General features: G+C 40.9%; 1 protein-coding gene across 3 annotated transcripts in view; it reads right to left on the bottom strand.

Annotated features, from left to right (window-relative positions):
- Window positions 1-20,595, bottom strand: part of Disp1 (dispatched RND transporter family member 1) — a 150,104-nt gene that overhangs the window by 18,892 nt on the left and 110,617 nt on the right. For all 3 annotated transcript variants that reach the window (XM_048439537.3, XM_085687591.2, XM_048439538.3), the window contains one exon: window positions 1,787-1,816. In XM_048439537.3, coding sequence (XP_048295494.3) covers window positions 1,787-1,816 — 30 coding nt within the window. The remainder of the gene's footprint in view (window positions 1-1,786; window positions 1,817-20,595) is intronic.

The following is a 20,595-nucleotide window of genomic DNA, read 5'->3' as shown; positions in this document are numbered from 1 at the left end:
GAGTCACTCAGAGTGACAAGAGATGATGACTGTCCTCAAATGAGATACCTAGAGCAGCCAAATTTATAGAGACAAAAAAGGAGAGCTGTGGTTGCCAAAACTATGACAAAAAGAAATGAGGGCAAAGTTATTGTACAGCATTTCAGTTTTATAAGGTGAAAGTGTGTGTGTGTGTGTGTGGTCACAAAATGGTGCTCTTTAACCTGGTTAAAACTTGGCCTGGGGCGCTGGCTCAGTGGATAAAGTGCTTCTGGTGCAAGCATAAAGGCTGAGCCTGGACCCTCAGCACTGGGGACTGAAACAGGCAGAGCCTGGGAACTGCTTCCTGGTTGGAATAGCAAGGTCCAGGGCCGGTAAACTGAGGTGGAGAGGGACAGAGGAAGGGAGCTGACACTGGATTCCAGCCTCCATATCCCACAGAAAAGAAGCCCCCGCCTCCCCCTCCCACCAACCCCCAAATGGTTAAAATGCAGATGCTGCTCAGCTCAAGAGAGCTCCTGTTTAACAAATGCTGGGCCCTGGGCCCAGGTCCTCGTATCACCTAAGAAGGCTAAATGTAATTTATATCTTATTTTTTTTAAACAAAATCTTAGGCTACTTCAAACAGGAAAGTCTGCTAACGAGAATTTTATTTATTATTATTTAGACACTGTCTAAATATTATTTAGACAGTGAGTGCTCCCCTTGGGAGACTGAATTTTGCTTTAGACCAGTGGTTCTCAACCTTCTCAATGCTACAACCCTTTAATTCAGTTCCTCATATTGTGGTGGCCCCCAACAGTAAAATTATTTCATTTCTATTTCATGACTGTAAGTTTGCTACTGTTATGAACGATAATGTAAATTTCTGATATGCAGGATTATCTGATATAGGACCCTTGTGAAAGGGTTGTTCAGCTCCCAAAGGGCTCCTGACCCACAGGTTGAGAACCGCTGCTCTAGCCAGTGAATGCTCCCACTGGGAAGGATGGATTCTTTTCTACCTGAGCTTCTGTGGCAGCTGAACCTCACAAGTCACTTCAAGTTTAAGTGTGACGACACTGTACCTACAGCCACACTGTCTAAGAGCACAGGACAGCGTCTTTGCTTTATTTTCAAGAGTTCTATCTGAGGGTTCCTGGGGTTCGGCAGTTAATAGTGAAATGGCTATAGACCTATTTCCACCACTTGCATCAAGAGTCTCACAATTGCTTGTTGCTAGTTTCAAATCTGATACCATTGGCCTCCACAGGCACCCACTCTCATGTGCACATACCCCCAGACATATACATATACCTACACATAAACATATATACATATACATATGTATAATTAAAAAATTCCACATAAATGAACACTTTCATCTTAATACAGTTACATTTTTTTAAAAGAAAAACATCTAATGCATTTGAAATAAACTACCATTAATTCAAGTCACACTAGTTGGCAGAATGGTAGACACTGTTATTCAACAAATAAGATAATGGAGGTGCACGTGACCCTGGCCCCTCCTGCCAACAAAAAGGATAGAAAAGCCAACTTGAATAGGAAAGAATGCAAAATAGCTAGGCAAATATGAATGCAGACCCTGAGGGAATTTAAAGGGTAAGAAAATCTTCTCTGTTTGAAAAGTACTTTTCTAGATATTTATTGGGTTCTGAAAGCAGTTGATGTATGAGAAATGAAATGTATTTTTCCTTCATAAAATGTGAATGAAGAAGGGGGAAAGAACAAAATGTAGAGAAAGAAGAGAAATAGAAACTGCAGAGAAGTTTATTAGCAAACAGGATGATTTAAATTACTCTACCTTCTCGGGAACTTGAAAGGTCTGGATGGCCTGAAAAAAAAAAATAAGGAAAAATCAATAGAGAAGGATCAGAAAGAAAGCTGTGTAATGTAAGCCCCCCCCAACCACACACACACACACACACACACACAAACACGCACATGCGCCGAGGCCTGACTGAGCGCTCCTCCGTGAAGACTCCCAGGAGGGTAAGACAGCCTGATGTCACACAGGTGGGGACACTGAACCTGCACCTCAGGGTCTCTGTGCTCCAGAAGACATACTCAGTGGCCGGGAAGAGTCCCTGGAGGACTGCTTGATGGACTCTCTGACAGCAGTCCTTGTCCCCAAGCCTCCAGGCCAAGCGACACCAACACGGCACCAGTACCTTCTTGTGCTAGAAACACTGTTTTCTCTCTGAGATACCAGCTGACACTCTAGCTTTTCAATTTCTAGAAGGACAGGCTTGTAATCCTTCAGATCACCACCTTCCCACAGTGTGACTATTACCTCACACCACTGGTACCCTGCCCACCCAAACATACAACACCAAGCTTGCAAAAGAAATTCCAAACTCAGCCTCAACTTCTGAACTCTTTATCCCTACCAGATCCATTAATTTCTCATTTGTTGGCCCATGGTAACCTTTTAAATAAACATTTGGTGAACAAACAGAGCCCACTATTCATGTTTCATTGCTCTAAAGCACAGTGGTTCACAGTGTGGCCTGAAGACCACAGAGAGTTCCCGAGACCCTTTCATGAGGTCTGTGCGGGTCCAAATATGTATCTATGGAAGGACAAATTTTCTTTGTTTACTTCAAACAGACTGTAACACAATACACTGTCTCCAATCAAAACCCTGTTCTGTTCTGATGAGCACACATCAGAGAGACCCACAAGAAAAGAACAGGAGTACACACACCACAAGCTGCATTGTTAAAGTATTCTTCATAAAAATGTAACCTTTATTATTATATAAGGGACTTATTATAAATACCTATTTTCCATATTGAAGATTGAACAGACTCACACATATGAAGCAAGTATTCCAACAGACTTATTAAAGACTGTCTTTCTAAAACTTTTGAGAGAGGATCTCACCAACTTATTTGAGCTTGCAGAGACCTTGTTCTGCAGCTCAGACTTGGTTTACTATTATCTATCTATCTATTTGTCTGTCTGTCCGTCCATTTGTCCATCCACCCTCCCATCCATCCATCCATCCATCCATCCATCCATCCATCCATCCGTTTTCTTACTTTGAGATAGGATTTCTTTATGTAGCCCTGGCTGTACGTACTGGAACACACTCTGAAAACAAGGCTGGCCTTGAACTTACAGAGCTCCACCTGTCTTTGCCTCCTGAGTGTTGAGATTAAAAATGTGCATCACCACCACCTGGATATTGTTGTTGTTGTTGTTGCTGTTGTTGTTGTTGTTATTATTATTATTATTACCTAGTTAAGTAACTTTTCTAAGGTTCAATATCAATATGGTACATTTCAGCTATTACACATGAAACAACCCCTTTCCATTGTGTAAAGGGACCATGAGAAAAAAAGTTTGAGAATGACTTCATTAATACAGACACTCCATGTGACTATCTGCTGACCGAATGACTGTATTTCCTAGCTTCAGATGCTCCCAAAGTGAAATCTACTGCTACCATCACAGTAGAAGTAAACAACCTGCAATGCTGCCTTCAATTCTCCACTCCCAGCTTTGACTCCTCCCACCCCAACCTCTGACTCATTCTACCCCAAATTTTGACTCCTCCCACAGTTCACAGCCTACTCTGGGATTCCTTGTGGAGCGAAATGTCTTTCTTATTTCCATCTGCCACTGAATTTCTTTAAGATGGATCTATCTAATTCCCAGCAAAGCCATGAATGACAGCCAGGCTCCCAAACTGCAAGGACTTTGCACTGTAGAATGCACTGTGTGTGAACCTGTTTCTACAAGACTTGTATTCTGCATTTTATGTTTTCTTCACAAATCTATTTAAATGATCACAGACAAGAGGGAAAAACTGCTCAGACCAGAGGCCCAGGAATGGATCCTAGCGAGCACACATGCTGATTCCATCCCAGCCCCAGCTTCAGAGACAGCCTCCTCTGGCTTCTGGCCACTTGCATTCTCAACAGCAGAGCTGTATGGAGAACTGGAGCTTGTTTAAGAAAAAATGTTTTTATTTTAAATAAAATTACATAGTGTTCCCAAATTCCTTCTCCTCCTCCAGTCTTCCCCGTGTCTTCCTCCCACTCTCAAATTGAAAATCTTTTTCTCTGATTAATATTGTTTTGTGCTTGTGTGCACGTACACACAAATATATAAACATACACTGCTGAGTCCAGTTTTCTTTTGTTAGCCTCTGTGTTGAGCAAACAATAAGAGGGCACATACCTGGGGGTGGCTAACTTTCCTTCCCTCAGCAGTCATTACTTATACATAATTCTTTGTCTTGGGCTGGGACCTGCAAAACACCCCTTCCACATTTATGCTTCCACTGATATTGCCACTGTTCTGTCTTGTTTGTGCAGCCCATGCTCTGAAGCTCCTCAACAGCTAGTTTTCTGCTTCCTGGGCTGTGCCTGTGTGTGTGTGTAGAGCCATGAAGAAGGGAACCCAGAGGGACAGTTGTAAACTACAAAGCATTAATCACTACATAAGAAGTTTCTTTCTTTCTTTCTTTCTTTCTTTCTTTCTTTCTTTCTCTCTCTCTCTCTCTCTCTCTCTCTCTCTCTCTCTCTCTCTCTTTCTTTTTTGAGAGATGTGGACTCAAAGTCTGTTCCTAGTATGAACAATATAGAAGAGGTTTGTGCTTTGCAATAAGACAATATTATATATTATATAAGGCAAAAAGGTTTGTGCCTTATAATAAGACAATATTCACAGCATTCCTAGGAATACTTAATAATTCTTTCTCTATAAGTAGAGAATATTTTTAAGCTCTAAAAGACTACATGCCTAGGAAGAAACATCTGTACCCTCACTGCTGTAACTCTTGGGAAATAGAAATCAACACTTGTTAGGTTAGTATGTGGGTGTGTGCTATTATTCCATTCATGCTCAATGATGTAAAGTCAGTACCACTAGGAATAAAAACAGCAAGAAACTAGGGACACAAACAACAGTGTGGGTATATTTCTCTCTGTCTCTGTCTCTCTCTGTCTCTCTGTCCCTCTCTCTGTCCCTCTCTCTGTCTCTCTCTCTGTCTCTCTCTTTCTCTCTCTCTCTCTCTCTCTCTCTCTCTCTCTCTCTCTCTCTCTCACACACACACACACTCACTCACTCACACTCAATGTCAGAACCAGGCTATTTTACATTTTCCTATATTTTCTTCCTTTGCTTTGTGTCTCTGCATCCTACAGTAGGGGTTCTACGATTCAGCACCTCAGGAACTCCTACTTGAATGGTTAAAAAAAATTCTTTTTTTTAAGCATGCTACATGCACTCTGTGACTGTGGAATTGTAACTTAAGCATACTGGTGCTCAACTGGCACCCTCTTCATCTACACCACATAGAAGGTCACTGTCTTTTCTCTAGGTTAGGACCTGGGATATCTGAATATATCCTGGTAATGCTGACTGTAATACTATCTGTGACGGTTTTTCCAAAACCCTTTACATTTGTTTCTCCATGTCTAATTCAATAGTAAGTTTTTCTTGGTAGCAGTTACCTTTATTTAATTTTCCTAAAGCAATATTTTTTTTAAAAAAAAAACAGTTTTCTTTCAGTGCTTACACACAAATAAGGGAGTGTGTTAATATTTTTTTTAATTAAAAGACATAATTACAAAGACAAGACCACCTAGTACCCATATGTTTGGTAAGCACTTTTGTGTCAAGTCCTGGGAGGGGAACTAGCTTCCTCCCTTGCTGCACACGAGGGAAGGGTGAACCGGCACAGCGAGCAGGGAGCAGAGCTTAGAAGCAAACACAGGGGCAAAGCACCCTTTCCGTAAAAATGTTCACTCCTGGAGAAATTATGAAGCAATTAACTTCTTTTGAATAAATCTATGGGAGAATATATGAACCCATATTTTCAAATGTAATTGCATACTAATTTTTATTATATAATAGCATTGAGATATAATTCACATACCACATATACTTTCACTTAAAGTAATGTACACGTGCATGTATTTTTTAGCACTTCCACTGAGCCAAGTAACCCAAATCACAACCACACTGACATTTAAAGACTAAGCCACAGGAACTCCATGGATGGAGCTATTAATGAGCTATGGGAAACACTTATTTTACATACAGCAGGGATGTGAACCGCTGCACATGCCTTCATCTCTTAGTCTTCTAGTCACACATGCCCTCAGGACCTCTTGAAATTCCACCAGCTAAGAGATGTTGTCATCCCTAGACCAACAGTGATCCATAGAGCTACAATTCTGGACTATATCATAATAAGAATTTGCAAAGAAAGGAGATTTTATGGCATACATTTGGGTTGTAAAATACATAAACATTCTTTCCTCCCACTCGACCACATCACATTTTGTTTTTCAACTGAGAAATTCACTGTGGAATCTATGGCCACTTTACTCCCTACAGAGAGGATTCTTTCTGCGTGAGTGCAGACTTCATTTTACTTTAAATTTGAGACAGTTTCTAGAAACTGTCAACATCAGCTGAAAAAGAAAAACTGAGGTTACATGAAGATACCCCCTCCTGGGGAAACATTCGATTCTTCTTAAGTTTCTGTACTAACAAGCAAGACGAGCAGATGTTAGACACAGTCCCCAACACCACAGGTAGAGCAGCTGAAAGCCGTCTGATTTGCAGGGCTGCTTCTTTAACATCCCAAAATGGTACTCACATGGAAACTAGGCCATGTGAAGGAAGTCTAACTTGGCTAGCGTTTCCAGAATCCAACACAGCTTTCACATTTGCCCTTTAATGTCCAGCTAATAAAAGTCCCGCTCAATGATCTTTCACCTGAGTTTTAGTATCCAGTGCTAATCAATTCCTTAAAAAACAAAAAACAGACAACCTCTTTTTCATGGGGTTAATTCACCTTTTGGTATCATATGATGAAAACATATGCCTGCTTCCAGATAGCCAAACCATCCAACCCAAGAAACAAGAGCCTTCAGCAGCAACATCTGCCTGTTCCTGGTTAGATTCGCCTTTCTTCGTGCAGAGAAGGCCTGAGGAAAGGTAGCAGTTGCCTCTCACACAGGCTCACACACTGGTGCAGCTGGGAAGGGGGTCTTGACAGTTCCCTAGCTGCAGACCAGCTGCAGTACCATTCCCTCCCTCAAGAAAGCATCAAATAGGCTTTTAAAAGGCACTCGGAAACTGGAGGACTCATGACTAGTAACAGCCGCCGGCACCCCATGCCAGGGAAGAGCAGCAGCTCTGCTCAGCTCAGTTCCAGTTCGCTCATGGCCGGTGACTGCCCACTGCACGTGCATGCACAAGGCAGAACCAGTCTGTGGGGAAGACGGGGTGACTGGAGCTTTCGAAGAAGAGAGGAAGCCAAGTTCACGGGTGACTGGTGACAGGTGGAAAGCCGCACAGGCTCTAGGTCTGTTTCCCTCAACTTCTTTCTTTTCATGAGCTTTGGAAAGAAAGAAGGCGAGGCTGTAGGCCAGAGGAGTGAAGAAGCCTGCCCCAGCCAGGGTCTTCCTGGTGACTGCAGGATTATAGTTACAGCTACCACAGGGACAGGGCCAGCTTCATACATGCCAAGTAGCTCCTCCTAGCATCTGGGAGAGCAAACCTATAAAAGATGACCTTGGGTACTTCTGCGCTTTATGGTAGTCTCCTAATGAGAGCCAGAAAATGCCTCAAGCAGCACTTTGGGGCTCTGCAGTAACACTGCACCACACCATGAAGTCTCTAGAAAATGATTCTCTGCAAGGAAAGACTCTGCTGGTGTTTGAAGAAGAATCTGAAAAGAGGAATCCACACTTTGATGAGCACTCTTTCAAAAATTCCCAACAAAAGCACAACTATTCTTCACCATTAAGTATTTCCATGAATCATCACCGGCACACGGCTACACTGAGGATGAAACAGACACCCGGAGACAAGCTAGCCTGGGTTCCAGAGCATTTTTCACTGCAGATGAAATGTTTATGGCCTGTGTCAAGTGACTCAAAGTATAACAATAACCACAACTGCCTATGTAGTGCATTTCCTGCATGCTTGAGAGATGCAGATGCAGAAGTGCTGCCTATTTGGATATCTAGCAACCAGCCAACAGAGGCTGGGCTACTACTCAACATACACCAAGACGTGAGAAAAAGGTGGGAGTGGGAGATGAGTATTTAAGGAGGACCTGATAAACACCAAGTACTTCATGAATGTTAAAAATAAATTTAGCATATGCTCAATAGCTATTTTAAATATGAGGAATCTATAAGAAAATAGAAGGTATGTGGGAAGAGCAGGGTTTATCTAAACTTCATGAACAAGTCCATGCATTACTCAAGGCTTGAGAGCTAGTACAGGGAATAGTTTTCTGAAAATTATTGATCATTATCCAACAGAAAAATATATTACTACTGTTCTTTTTGGAATGTGATCAAATATGGCTAAGTAATATAGACAACTCATGAATAAATAAAGTTCTTCATTTTTAGGTTCTGTGAACCTCTATGGCTTACTTTACAGTTTCAATGACATTGGCCAATAGCTGAATATAAAAAACTGGTGGGGACTAACGGTAGGACTCAGTGTCAGAGCACCTGCTAGGCATGCACAGAACCTGTGTGGATTCTCAGACTGTTACAGAGAGGGTATAGCAAGCCTAGCTGGCACGAGGCCTTGAGATCTGTAAGGAACCTCGAGAGCCACCCGTTCAAAGAAGAAAAAGGTCTCAAGCCACAGAGTAGTTAGTGGGAGAACCAGGGCTACAGTCGACATCTACCCCTGAAAAAGAAGAAGCTGCACACTGATGTAGGTTGGGTATTATTGCTTGTTAACTCAAAATGGACACGAGGGCGAGTAGGAAAAGCATCTTTTCCACCAGCAACTGCTACAGGAAGACAAAAGGGTGTATGCAGGGATGCTCACTGAGGTGTGGGGGGAATCGAGAGCATGCTGAGTGTCGGTCTAACAGCAAGAATGCCTAAAGAAATGGTGGTGTGCCCATGCTGAGATACTGAACAGAATGTGTGTGTGTGCGCACACACACACCACAGACACACACAGATACACACATAGATACACATACAGAGTCTAATATGGAGAGGGCTGCAGGAAATAGTTAAGTCTCCCTCATGTCATATGCTGGTTATATGAACTACATATAAATACACATTACATTTGCAAACAGGAAAGGGAATGAGTCAAGCCAGTGTGCCTGTTTATCACAGTGATATGGGAGGTTTAAGAAGAGTATCAGGAGTGGGCGTTGCCTTGCATGTCTTCAAGACTACCACATTATACCTCAATAAGACATTTTAAAAGAACTTAAAATACACTGAATTAAAAACCATACTTAATTCTACCTAAGTCAAATATTTACTACACTTTAACTTTCACCAAGTACTCTTCCCATCATTGAAATCACCTTAGTGATTCAGTTTTTTAACTTATCACAAATCCTCCAGTCCCCCGCCTGGGATCTGTACAGCAGGTCCTGGAGTACAGTCAGAGCTTGTGCTGCTCGCTGCCCTAGGCAAGCTGCCAGAAAAATATGACCTGCAGGTAAGCACAGAGAGAGAACAACACAAGAAATACGCAAAATTTAATGGCACTCTCTAAATGAAATGAATGAGGCAGGAGAGCACCCGACAGTATACTCCCAAAGGCATCTCCTGGGACTTGAGCTAAGAAGCAGAAATTGAACTCGGTACTCTGGGAAGGGCTCAGCAGGTAGACAGGAGGCAGGTCGAGGAAGTGAATGCTGGGTCAACACTGTACTGGACACTCTCAAAGCAGCACACACACAGCCTCCAAGAACCTGAACAGGGAGGAGGGAGAAAGATTAGAAATTGGGGATCAAGAGACGAAGGTGGGGGTCAGAAACAGGAGGACACTAACGCTCCCAAAGCAAGAATTGACATGGTAAAAACAGCTGCTTTGGAGGACTGTTCTGATAGCCCTGGGACGCGAAAGGCAAGGAGCCCAGCTTGGGAGCTACTTCAGTGAGTGAAGGCGATAGAAGACGGTGACTAAAAACATGTAAGAATTTAATTTCAATGATTGAGGAATGATGTAGGAGGACCATCTGTCTATGTGTTACTTTCATTGGTTAATAAAGAAACTGCCTTGGCTTTTGATAGGACAGCAGCTTAGATAGGCGGAGTAGACAGAACAGAATGCTGGGAGAAAGAAGCAGAGTCAGGCAGAGGCAGAGAGCCACCCGCCATGAAGCTGCCAGGTCAGACATGCTGAATCTTCCCCGGTAAGCCACAACCTCATGGTAACATACAGATTATTAGAAATGGGTTGAGTCAAGATGTGGGAGTTAGCCAATAAAAGGCTAGAACTAATGGGCCAGGCAGTGTTTAAAAGAATATAGTTTCTGTGTAATTATTTTGGGTAAAGCAATGGGAAGCTGCCTGCCGTTCCTATTTACAACAGAGGAAGCCTCTGAAAATCCTTGTAAACACATGAATCAAGATTACAATACTGGCTATTCTAAGTGTTTATGGTGTTACAGGGAAAAAGAATATCTGAGATAAAGATCTGTACTTGGTAGGACTCCTGTATTATTTCCAATTCACCTGTTGGATGTGTGTATGTGTATACATATATAATATTTGTGTATATATAAATATAGGATGGTGTATTTTTAGTAAAATGAACATGCCTACAGCTATTTTAACATGCTTGGCCTTCAGGTATGAACTTACTCTGTGCCTCCTCAAGTGAAGTGGGTGATAATCTGGGCACAGACAAAGAGTTGTCGAAAAGACAAGCCTGGAAGTTGAGGGCAGTTTTGTGTTAACAGGGTAGGTTTCACTAAGCTGAACTCAACAACTATATCTCATTAAGATAAGACACACTGGTATCATTACTTCCAAAACATTGGGTCCCAACCATAAGAACCCACTGTTAGGATTTCATCACAGACTGCGTGTTACTCAGGTAAGACTCAGCACAGCAATTTCACCTCTGTGAAAGCATATACCTGCCTCTAATAAGTTCAAATTGACTGTTTAATTCATATCCATTCTAAAATTGATTCCTTTACTAGCAGGCCAAGGCTTTTATTATTAGGGAGCAAAAGTATAATCAGGGCCTGTAGAGATGGATCAGTGGCTAAGGGCACTTGTTTCTCTTTTGGAGGGCCTGGGTTTGACTCCCAGCACCTACAGATGGCTCACATCCACTTCCAACAGGGACTTTGATACTATTACTCTCTTCTGGTTTCCACTGGCAGTTCATGTACATGGTGCATGGACACACATATAGTCAAAACAACCATACACAGAATAATTACTAAATTCTTCAGTTATTTTATAATCTAACATTCGTTTAACTTTTAGTACACCTACATTCAAGGTAAAAATTACAGAATCTCCTCAATATTACTAATCTTTCTTGAATTCAATTGAACCAGGCTGGGGAATTCAATTGAAGGAGTCAAACATAACAAAAACCCAGTGCATACCCGAGTCACAACATGGAAGTGCTCCCTTGCCGCTGTTTATTGTCTTCATTTTTGGTGAGGAGGCAAATCTGTGTCCTCAGACATCTACAGAAACTCTTTAGGAAAAGTCTAGGACAGTACGTGGTGAAACTGATCTTCCCTTACGGTGTACATTTCTAACTAAAAGATTAAATTTATGGGGTCGGGGTATAGCTCAGTCACAGAACACTTTGCTTGCCATGTATGGGGCCTGGGTTCAATTACCAGCATATTTCATGCCCAACCCCTGCCCCCAAAATTAACTCAATGACTGTCAAGAGCTTTATTTAAATAAATGTCAAAGCAAAAACTCTTAGCAGTCTTAGTAGAAATAATACTGACCCAGAAGGAAACTCTTCTCCATCAAAGTCTGATTAACAAAGAAAGAAAACCAGCTGAGCATGAGAGACTGCGACTAGAGACAGATGGAATGCGCCGTAGTGAGACAGCCCCCTCTGCACTAACACAGGCGTCCTCAAGCTGCAGAGACGTCCCTGTTACCTTCGCCTGTGGTGCAGTCAGGCTAAATTGTGTTTCATTTTATATTTTTTGGTGCTGGGTACTGAACTCAGGACCTTGTATATGCTCAGCAGCACTGCACCATGGAATCTAACCCCCAGTCTGTTAAAATTATAAATTTATGTATTTTTCTCCCAGAGACAAGGTCTCATGTAGGCTGAGTCTGGCCTCAAACTCCCTACGCAGTAAAGGCTGGCCTTGAGCTCCAGATCCTCCTGCCTCTGCCTCACAAGTCCCGAGATCCCAGACAAGCACCACCAGGCTTAGCTTCATTTACCAACTCTGAAACCAACTGTATACACTAGCAATAGCCAGACAATGATGTCACAATATTTAGAAGCATATCTCAAGGATATTGTTTTTAATAAAAAGACCACAGTCAGAAGTCAGAAGACCTGTTTCCAACTGGGCTTTAACCTCTCTGGCTCCAATTTCCTCATCTGTAAAATAAAGAGTTGGATTAAATTGTTTCCAAGGTCCTTTCCTGCTGTGAAATTCTATTACATTCTGCTCTGGAATTTTAGACAATTCAGATCACTGTATCTTCTGTCTCCTGGGAAATATTTCAACATTGTCAGGATAAAAGCTGCTGAGCCAAGCACCAACCAAATTCAAACCCTTGTGTTAAACATTTCATGTACATGTCAACAGAAACCCCCTGGGCTTACAATTTTAAGTATCTAAGTAAAGATTTAATGGAAGGGAAAAAAGATTTAGGGGGGAAAAGTGCTTAAAACCGTGACAGGAGAGTGGGGCAGAGTCTCCAGGTGCGACCTTTGGATGAGCTAGGGAACTGGCGAGCAAAGACTTCTAACCCTGATGGAAACCGCGAGCGAGCAAAGCCTAGCACATCTGCGCCGTGCTCTCCAGAGCTAAAGACACGGTGGGAAATAACGCCAGGTTATTAAGAACACTGGCGGGGAGCAGCTGTCAGCCACCTCACGGGTTTACTACAACGGCAAAACTCAGAGTGCTTGAAGTTGAAAGGGTACTTTAAATTCCCCAAGCATTTGTTCTGAGTTTTTCATTTAATGTCAGAAAGACCATATATAACCTTTTCCTTTTTAAAATTCTAAAAATGTACCTTTGGTAGGTTTTTCATTTAGTGTTTTGTTCATTTTAAAATATGATCCAGTGGTAGGGTGCTGGCTCACTCCAGCATGTGCAAGGCCCAGGCTGGGGTTCAGCCCCCACAACTGTGAGAAGAAAATAGGAACTTAAACTTTTAAGGGAGGAGAAAAATTTTTGTTCAAGGTATTTTTTGAATGTTGACTTTGTTGTCTGTTATAAAACACACAATTCATTTTCTTAAGTCTGAAAACAGAACACTCATCCACCCTCTCACACTGATAAAACCTGTGGCTTCTTCCCCCATGCCTAGCACAGGCATTGAACGTGTGTGTAGCCAGTTGCCACCACTGAGGCATAGCATGGTAGCTCTCTAGGCTATTGTTTTCCATGTATTTCAATTCTTCTAGATTTTCCATAATTTATTATAAACCACACAATTGCAATCACATTATTTATCTCTTAATTTACACATACTTTCCTTACTTAAAGGAATCTTAAGTTAATGTTATAGCATATTATGACTCTGGCAAATATTTTTCCTAGTTAGTGATCTGTGCATTAAATTTCTTTTATTTTATTAAAAAAACTATCTTTTTTCATTCTACATACCAATCCAAGTTCCCACTCCCTCCTTCCTTCCATTCTCTCCACTTTCTCCCCACCACAACCCCCATCCATTGGTAAGGCACATTGCTTTGGGGAAGGACCAAGGCTCTCCCTACTATATCTAGACTGAGCAAGATCTTCCTCCAAAGAGAATGAGTTCCAAAATGCCAGTACAAGCAGTAGGGAGAAATCCTACTTCCAGTGCCCCAGTCATACAATTATCACCCACACTCAGAGGGACTAGTTTGGTCCTATGCTGGTTCCTTCCCTGTCCAGCCAGAGTTGGTGAGCTCCCATTAGCTCAGGTAAACTGTTTCAGTGGGTGTATTCATCATGGTCTTGATCTCTTTGTTCATATTCTCATTCCTCCCAGTCTTTGACAGTCCAGTGCTCTGCTGTGGCTGCCTGCCTCTGTTTCCATTAGTTGCTGAATGAAGGTTTTATGGTGACATTTAAGATAGTCAACAACCTGACTACATGGCAAGGCCAGTTCGACCCTCTCCACTACTGCTTAGGGTCTTAGCTGGGGTCATCCTTGTGGATTTCTGGGAATTTCTTTAGTGCCATGTTTTTTTGCTAACCCTATAATGGCTTCTGCAATCAAGATATCTCTTTCCTTGCTCTCTGTCTCTGTCCTTCCCCCATCTTGACTATTCATTTCCCTCAAGTTCTCCTCCCCATCCCCTTGTCCCCTCCTACTCAGCTTCTGCCCTCCCTTCTCCTCCCACCCCCATGCTCCCACCATTTATATGGTGGGTTAAATCAATAGATTTCCATATGTTGAGTCATCCTGCATCTCTGGGATGAAGACGACTTGATCATGGTGGATGATTTTTTTTATGTGTTCTTGGATTCAGTTTGCCAATATTTCACTGAGTATTTTTGCATCAATGTTTGTGACAAAGATTGGTCTATAATCCTCTTTCTTGGTTGAGTCTTTGTGTGGTTTTCATATCAGGGTAACTGTAGCCTCATAAAAAGAGTTTGGCAATGTTCCTTCTGATTCTATTCTGTGGAACGTGTTGATGATATAGGTATTAGTTCTTCTTCAAAGTTCTGGTAGAATCCTGCACTGCAACGATCAAGCCCTGGGCTTTATTTTTTATTATTTTTTTATTTTTTGGTTGGGAGGCTTTTGATGACTACTTCTATTTTCCTGCAGGTTACAGGTCTATTTAAATTGTTCACCTAGTCTTAATTTAATTTTGGTATGTGGTACCTAGCCAGAAAATTGACCATTTCTTTTACATTTTTCAATATCGTGGAGTACAGGCTTTTGTAATATGACCCAATGATTCTCTGGATTTCCTCGGTGTGTGTTGTTATGTCCCCCTTCTCAATTTTGATTTTGTTAATTTGGATTTTTTCTCTCTGCCTTTTGATTAGTTTGGATAAGGGTTTGTCTATCTTGTTGATTTTCTCAAAGAACCAGTCCTTTGTTTCCTTGATTCTTTGTATTGTTTTCTTTGTTTCTATTTTCTTAATTTCAGCCCTCAATTTGATTACTTCCCGTTGTCTACTCCTCCTGGGTGAGTCTGCTTCTCTTTGTTCTAGAGCTGCCAGGTGTGCTGTCGCTAGTGTGAGGTTTCTCCACTCCCTTTATATAGGCACTTAGTGCTACAAACACAAACCAAGGGAATTCTGGAAATGGAAAATCTGGGGAAATGAATGAGAACTACAAATGCAGCATAACCAACAGAATACAAGAGATGGAAAAGAGAATCTCAAGTGTTGAAGATATTATAGAGAAAACAGATTCATCGGTCAAAGAAAACATTAAATGAAAAAAATTCTTAAGACAAAACATCCAGGAAATCTGGGACACCAAGAAAAGACTAAACCTAAGAATAATAGGGATAGAAGAAGGAGAACTCCAGCTCAAAGGCACAGAAAATATATTCAACAAAATCATAGAAAAAAACTTTCCTAACCTAAAGAAGGACATGCCTACGAAGGTGTAAGAAGCTTTTAGAACACCAAATAGACCAGACCAAAAAAAAATAGGCCCCTCATCAAATAATCAAAACACAAAGCATACAGAATAAAGAAAAAATATTAAGAGCTGCAAAGGAAAAGGCCAAGTAACATATAAAGGCAGATCTATCAGAATTATACCCAACTTCTCAATGAAAACTAGAAGGTCCTGGACAGATTGCTGCAGATACTAAGAGACCATGGATACAAGCCCAGACTACTATATCCAGCAAAGCTTTCAATCACCATCAATGGAGAAAAACAAGATATTCCATGACAAAACCAAATTTAAATGATCCTATCCACAAATCCAGCCCAATAGGAAGTACTAGAAGGAAAACTCCAACCCAAGGAAGCTAACTGCACCCACAAAAACACAGGCAACAGATAACCTCACACTAGCAAACCCCAAAGAAGGGAAACACACAAACCCTACCAACAAAAAGTAACAGGAGTTAACAATCACTGGTCATTAATATCTCTTAATATCAATGGACTCAATTCACCTATAAAAAGACACAGGCTAACAGATTGGCTAGAAAAGCAGGATCCATCCTTCTGCTATATACAAGAAATACACATCAACCTCAACAACAGACATTACTTCAGAGAAAAGGGGTGGGAAAAGATTTTCCAATCAAATGGACCTAAGAAACAAGCAGGTGTAGCCATCCTAATATCTAACAAAATAGACTTCAAACTAAGATCAATTAGAAGAGACGGAGAAGACACTTCATACTCATCACAGGAACAATCCATCAAGATGAAGTCTCAATCCTGAACATCTATGCCCCAAATACAAGAGAACCCACATATATATATAAAAAAAAATACTAAAGCTTAAATCTCACAACAAGCCTCACACACTAATAGTAGGAGACTTTTAACACTCCACTCTCCACAATGCACAGGTCAACCAGACAGAATCCTATCAGAGAAATAAGAGAACTAACAGATGTCATGGCTCAAACGGACTTAACAGACATTTATAGAACATTACACACAAGCACAAAAGAATATATCTTTTCAGTACTTCATAGAACCTTCTCTAAAACTGACCACATATTTGATGACAAAGCAAACCTCAAGTGATACAAAACAATTTTGAATAACCCCCTGTATCTAATTGGACCACCATGGTTTAAAGTTAGAACTCAACAACAACACTAATTACAGAAATCCTACAAACTCATGGAAACTGAACAGTGTTCAATTGAATCACCCCTGGGTCAAAGAAGAAATAAAGAAATTAAAGACTTCCTAGAATTCAATGAAAATGAAAGCACAATGTACCCAAACCTATAGGACACTATGAAAGCAGCTAAGAGGAAAGTTCATAGCACTAAGTACATTAAATTTTTTAAAAAGTGTGTATGTGTTTGCAGGGGTCAAGTTTCCACTTCTATTGCATGGGTCCTGGGAATGAACTTAAACTCAGGTTGTCAGGTTAGGCAGCAAGTGTCTTAAGCCAATGAGCCATCTTGCTGTCTAATACTTTTTAACATGATTTTTCTGACACACTTGTAATTTTATTTATAATTTTTTATGACTACTTCCATAGTCATTTTTGATCTAAGGTTGTGCTCCTCATCCCATTTGTTGAGGATTTAGACCAGTCAGATTAGTTTGTGATATTTCAATTCTTATCTTCAATAATAGCTTATATTAAGACATTAAATAAGAAAAGTAAAATCCAAAAGCTTTTTTTACACAAAGATACACAAGAATAACATTTTGTGGCATACCCATGGACCCAGGGGACAGAACTTTCAGGGTATAACTGAACCATCCTGGTCCAGGCTACGGTCTAGTGACATCTGGTAATGGTTTTCAGTTGGGCTATATCACCAGTGAGGACACACACGACCCTGCAGCTAACTTCTGGATCTTAATAGAAGCCACCAATCCTTGACGTGATTTGGTGATTTGAAGAAATGGACTTGGAATATGATGGGGACTGAGGATCTCTTTCTGTCTCCTGACTTCCTGAAGGGATGACCCATGATTTCTTCATGTATCAAGCAGCAAAGAGCTTTAGCTTGGCCCATCACAAGCTAAGACTGGATGGATGTCAGAAGCCAGAGTTAGGAAGAGATTTTACTTGGGTTAGGTCTTATAAACTCCAGGCCCAGTTTTACCTGTCCCATTAAAGCCATCAGTCTGCTTACCAATTCCATTTACAGAAAATCACTTTTTATATTTTGACCTCAAAATTGGGAAGTCCCAGGAAAACTAGGTTTAGATTAGGAAACCCTAGTTCCTTTTAAAATTTACAGTGTTATTCTTACATATATAATTTGAAAATAATTTCAGTTAAAGTAATTTAGAAAATAGTATCAGACCAAAAGAGACTATTAAAGTCGGGTACACAACTTTGATCCCAGCACTTGGGAGGCAGAGGCAGGTGGATCTCTGTGAGTTTGAGGTCATTCTGGTTTACAGAGTGAGTTCCAGAACAGACAGCAACACAGAGAAAACTTGCCTTAAAAACAAACAAACAAACAAAAACCCAAACAAATGAGAGAGGGGGTGGGGAGAAACTGTTAAACAGGTCATCAGCTAGACATAGGGACATTAGCTCTCCATGATACATGCATGTTAAATCACAACCCAGAACAAAGATTCTGAAGGAACTTCCAAAAGCCCATGGGTTCAATCCCTAACAGGACATGTGGGAACTCCCACATGCTTTCCTTGTGAACAGACATTTCCCACAAAGGAGACTCATGCAGGATTCCCAGTCAACTGAGCATACCAAGTTTCCCCAGACCCTTGTTACAGGATGAGGTATGAGGAGAAAAAGGGCTTAAGAATCTGGACTCCAAGGCTTTCTTTTGTCTTAAATGTTCAAATCACCCTCCCGTGCCTTCTTCCCGACCCTAAATCCGACTCTCCCATCTGGAAAGTTTAAATCTTGCTACAGTCTTGGCGTGCTTCTCCCTACCATCTCAGACAGGACGATGGGAAGATATATGACTGCCTTCCCTGAGAGGGCTGCCGAAGGACAGCCTTTTATTTTCTCAGCAGTAGTAAATCAGTCTTTCTGTCACCTCTTCTCCACCCGAAAATTCCAACTCACTAAGCACTTGCTGAGCAAGAAAAAAGCAAGAGATATCATTTCTACCCTCAAGAGCAAAAATAAGCAGATAAGAGGCTTGTAAAGGGGAGAAACACACTCCTGTGCTCATGCCACAAACTATATTCCCATCCTGTGAAATTCTAAAATGAAAATGCCACATTTTCACCATCTTGAAATCGGGGGGGGGGGGATATAAGCAGTAAATTGAAAACTTAAAGTAGACCAGTTTTCCCAGAGAAGCTACTGAGAACAGTGAGCCAGCTAAAAGGAACCCTCCATCCTCCATCTTGTCTGACTCCAGCAAGCACAGCATAGTCCTGGCCTTCCCCCTGTTCTAGGGAAAGTACAAAAGGGTGAAAAAAGATGTCAGGACGCAGATGGAGCTCTCTCAAATCCCGCATGTGGTTTTGTCTGGAGTCTTCAGACAAAAGAACAGAATTCAAGGACAGTGTGATGGATGCTTATAAACACACACACCCTAGGTAGCCACTGATTACAGCAGGACGTTTTGGCACCCAAAAGCTCCCTATGCCTCTTCCTAAACAATAAACATATTCTGCCCCCAGACAGAGTCAGCTTGTAATATTCAATCATTGTAGATTTGTTTGCTTACTGGATTGTCTTTTATTAAGAGAAAGATAAAATTTTAAATAGAACTTCAGATCATTAAGCTTAGATTTAAGAAAACACATAAAAGTAATCCAGTAATATTTTCAATGTCTGACTATGAAGCAAGACTTCATCCATCTGTTCTCTTGCAGTTTTAAGAAATACCCAGTCAGATGACTTACAAGTTATAGATCTAAGATCTAATGAGCAATAAAATTTCACCTCACACATATAAAACACACTTATTATCACTAGCACTCAAAACCCACTGTGTGCCCCACAGCAACTAACACATGTAAACCTAACATGCATAAGAGACGCAGGTGTAGAATCAGGCAGGATCCTTCCTCAGGGTCGTATGAGGTGGTGCTGTCAGGATACTGTCTCCATGACCCAAATGCTGCCAGAGTGGCCTAAGCCTGCTACCAGTGCTCTTCCAGTTCTCCTGTGGTCTGCGCCATCAGGGCCATTTCAGCTTTGTGACCTCCACATTGAACCTGCATGGTGCCCACAACAGAGCTAGATGTGACAACTAGCTCTTAACTACTGCTGGAAGTGAAGAAGCTCCAGCAGACGCTCTCTAGTGTATGTGACGGACGACTACGGTTAGGACGAAGGACTCCGGGTCTCTACAAAAGCCTGAGTTGCTTATCTATTGGACATCTTTTTAAAAGCATTATGTTCACTATGTCAAATTTTTAAGATTCAAGTAAGTGTATCTAACTTTGTGTGTGTTGGCGGGGGGATTTCAAAACAAATAAACCAGAACTCAATTTCAAGTTCTACCACATACTGTTAACTATTGAATTGTATTTAAAATATTATTCAATTTTCAGACCTCAATTTCTTCTATAAAGTGCAGATGACAATAATAAAACTAAATTCCTTGGTTTGTTTTAAAAACTCTAAAATATAATGTGATGCCTGGATGCAAAGTCATTAGTAATGTCATTATATATTTTAATGGCAACCTTATGCTGCTAAAGCTCTCAATCATTTAAACAAGGACATAAATACAGTGCATGACTAAATCCTGTGTTTTAATTCTTACAAGTTTTAAATTCATACTATTATACATAACTGTGGAATCTTTTAGAATATTTTTGGTAACAAACTTTATTATTAAAACTATTAGAAAGGTCATTTTATTATAAAAAAAATCACAAATTAAATAAAGGAGACCATAGGATAATTGAAATGTTATGTAGTCTAAGTCACAATACTGATGTGCACTCTCAGCAGCTTCTGAGACTAGCGCATTTAATGTAGACTTGATGCATAGCTGGTTCTTTTTATGTGAAACCTGTGTACCTGTGGGTGAGTAGCAGACATTACATCATTTCAAAATGCTCTTCTCACTCTGAGA

Source organism: Myodes glareolus, chromosome 5 (assembly GCF_982192425.1).
Source record: "Myodes glareolus chromosome 5, mMyoGla1.1, whole genome shotgun sequence".
In the NCBI taxonomy this organism is placed as follows: Eukaryota; Metazoa; Chordata; class Mammalia; order Rodentia; family Cricetidae; genus Myodes; species Myodes glareolus.
Note: the sequence above shows the minus strand (reverse complement) of the source record. Positions and strands in the feature narration are given on the sequence as shown.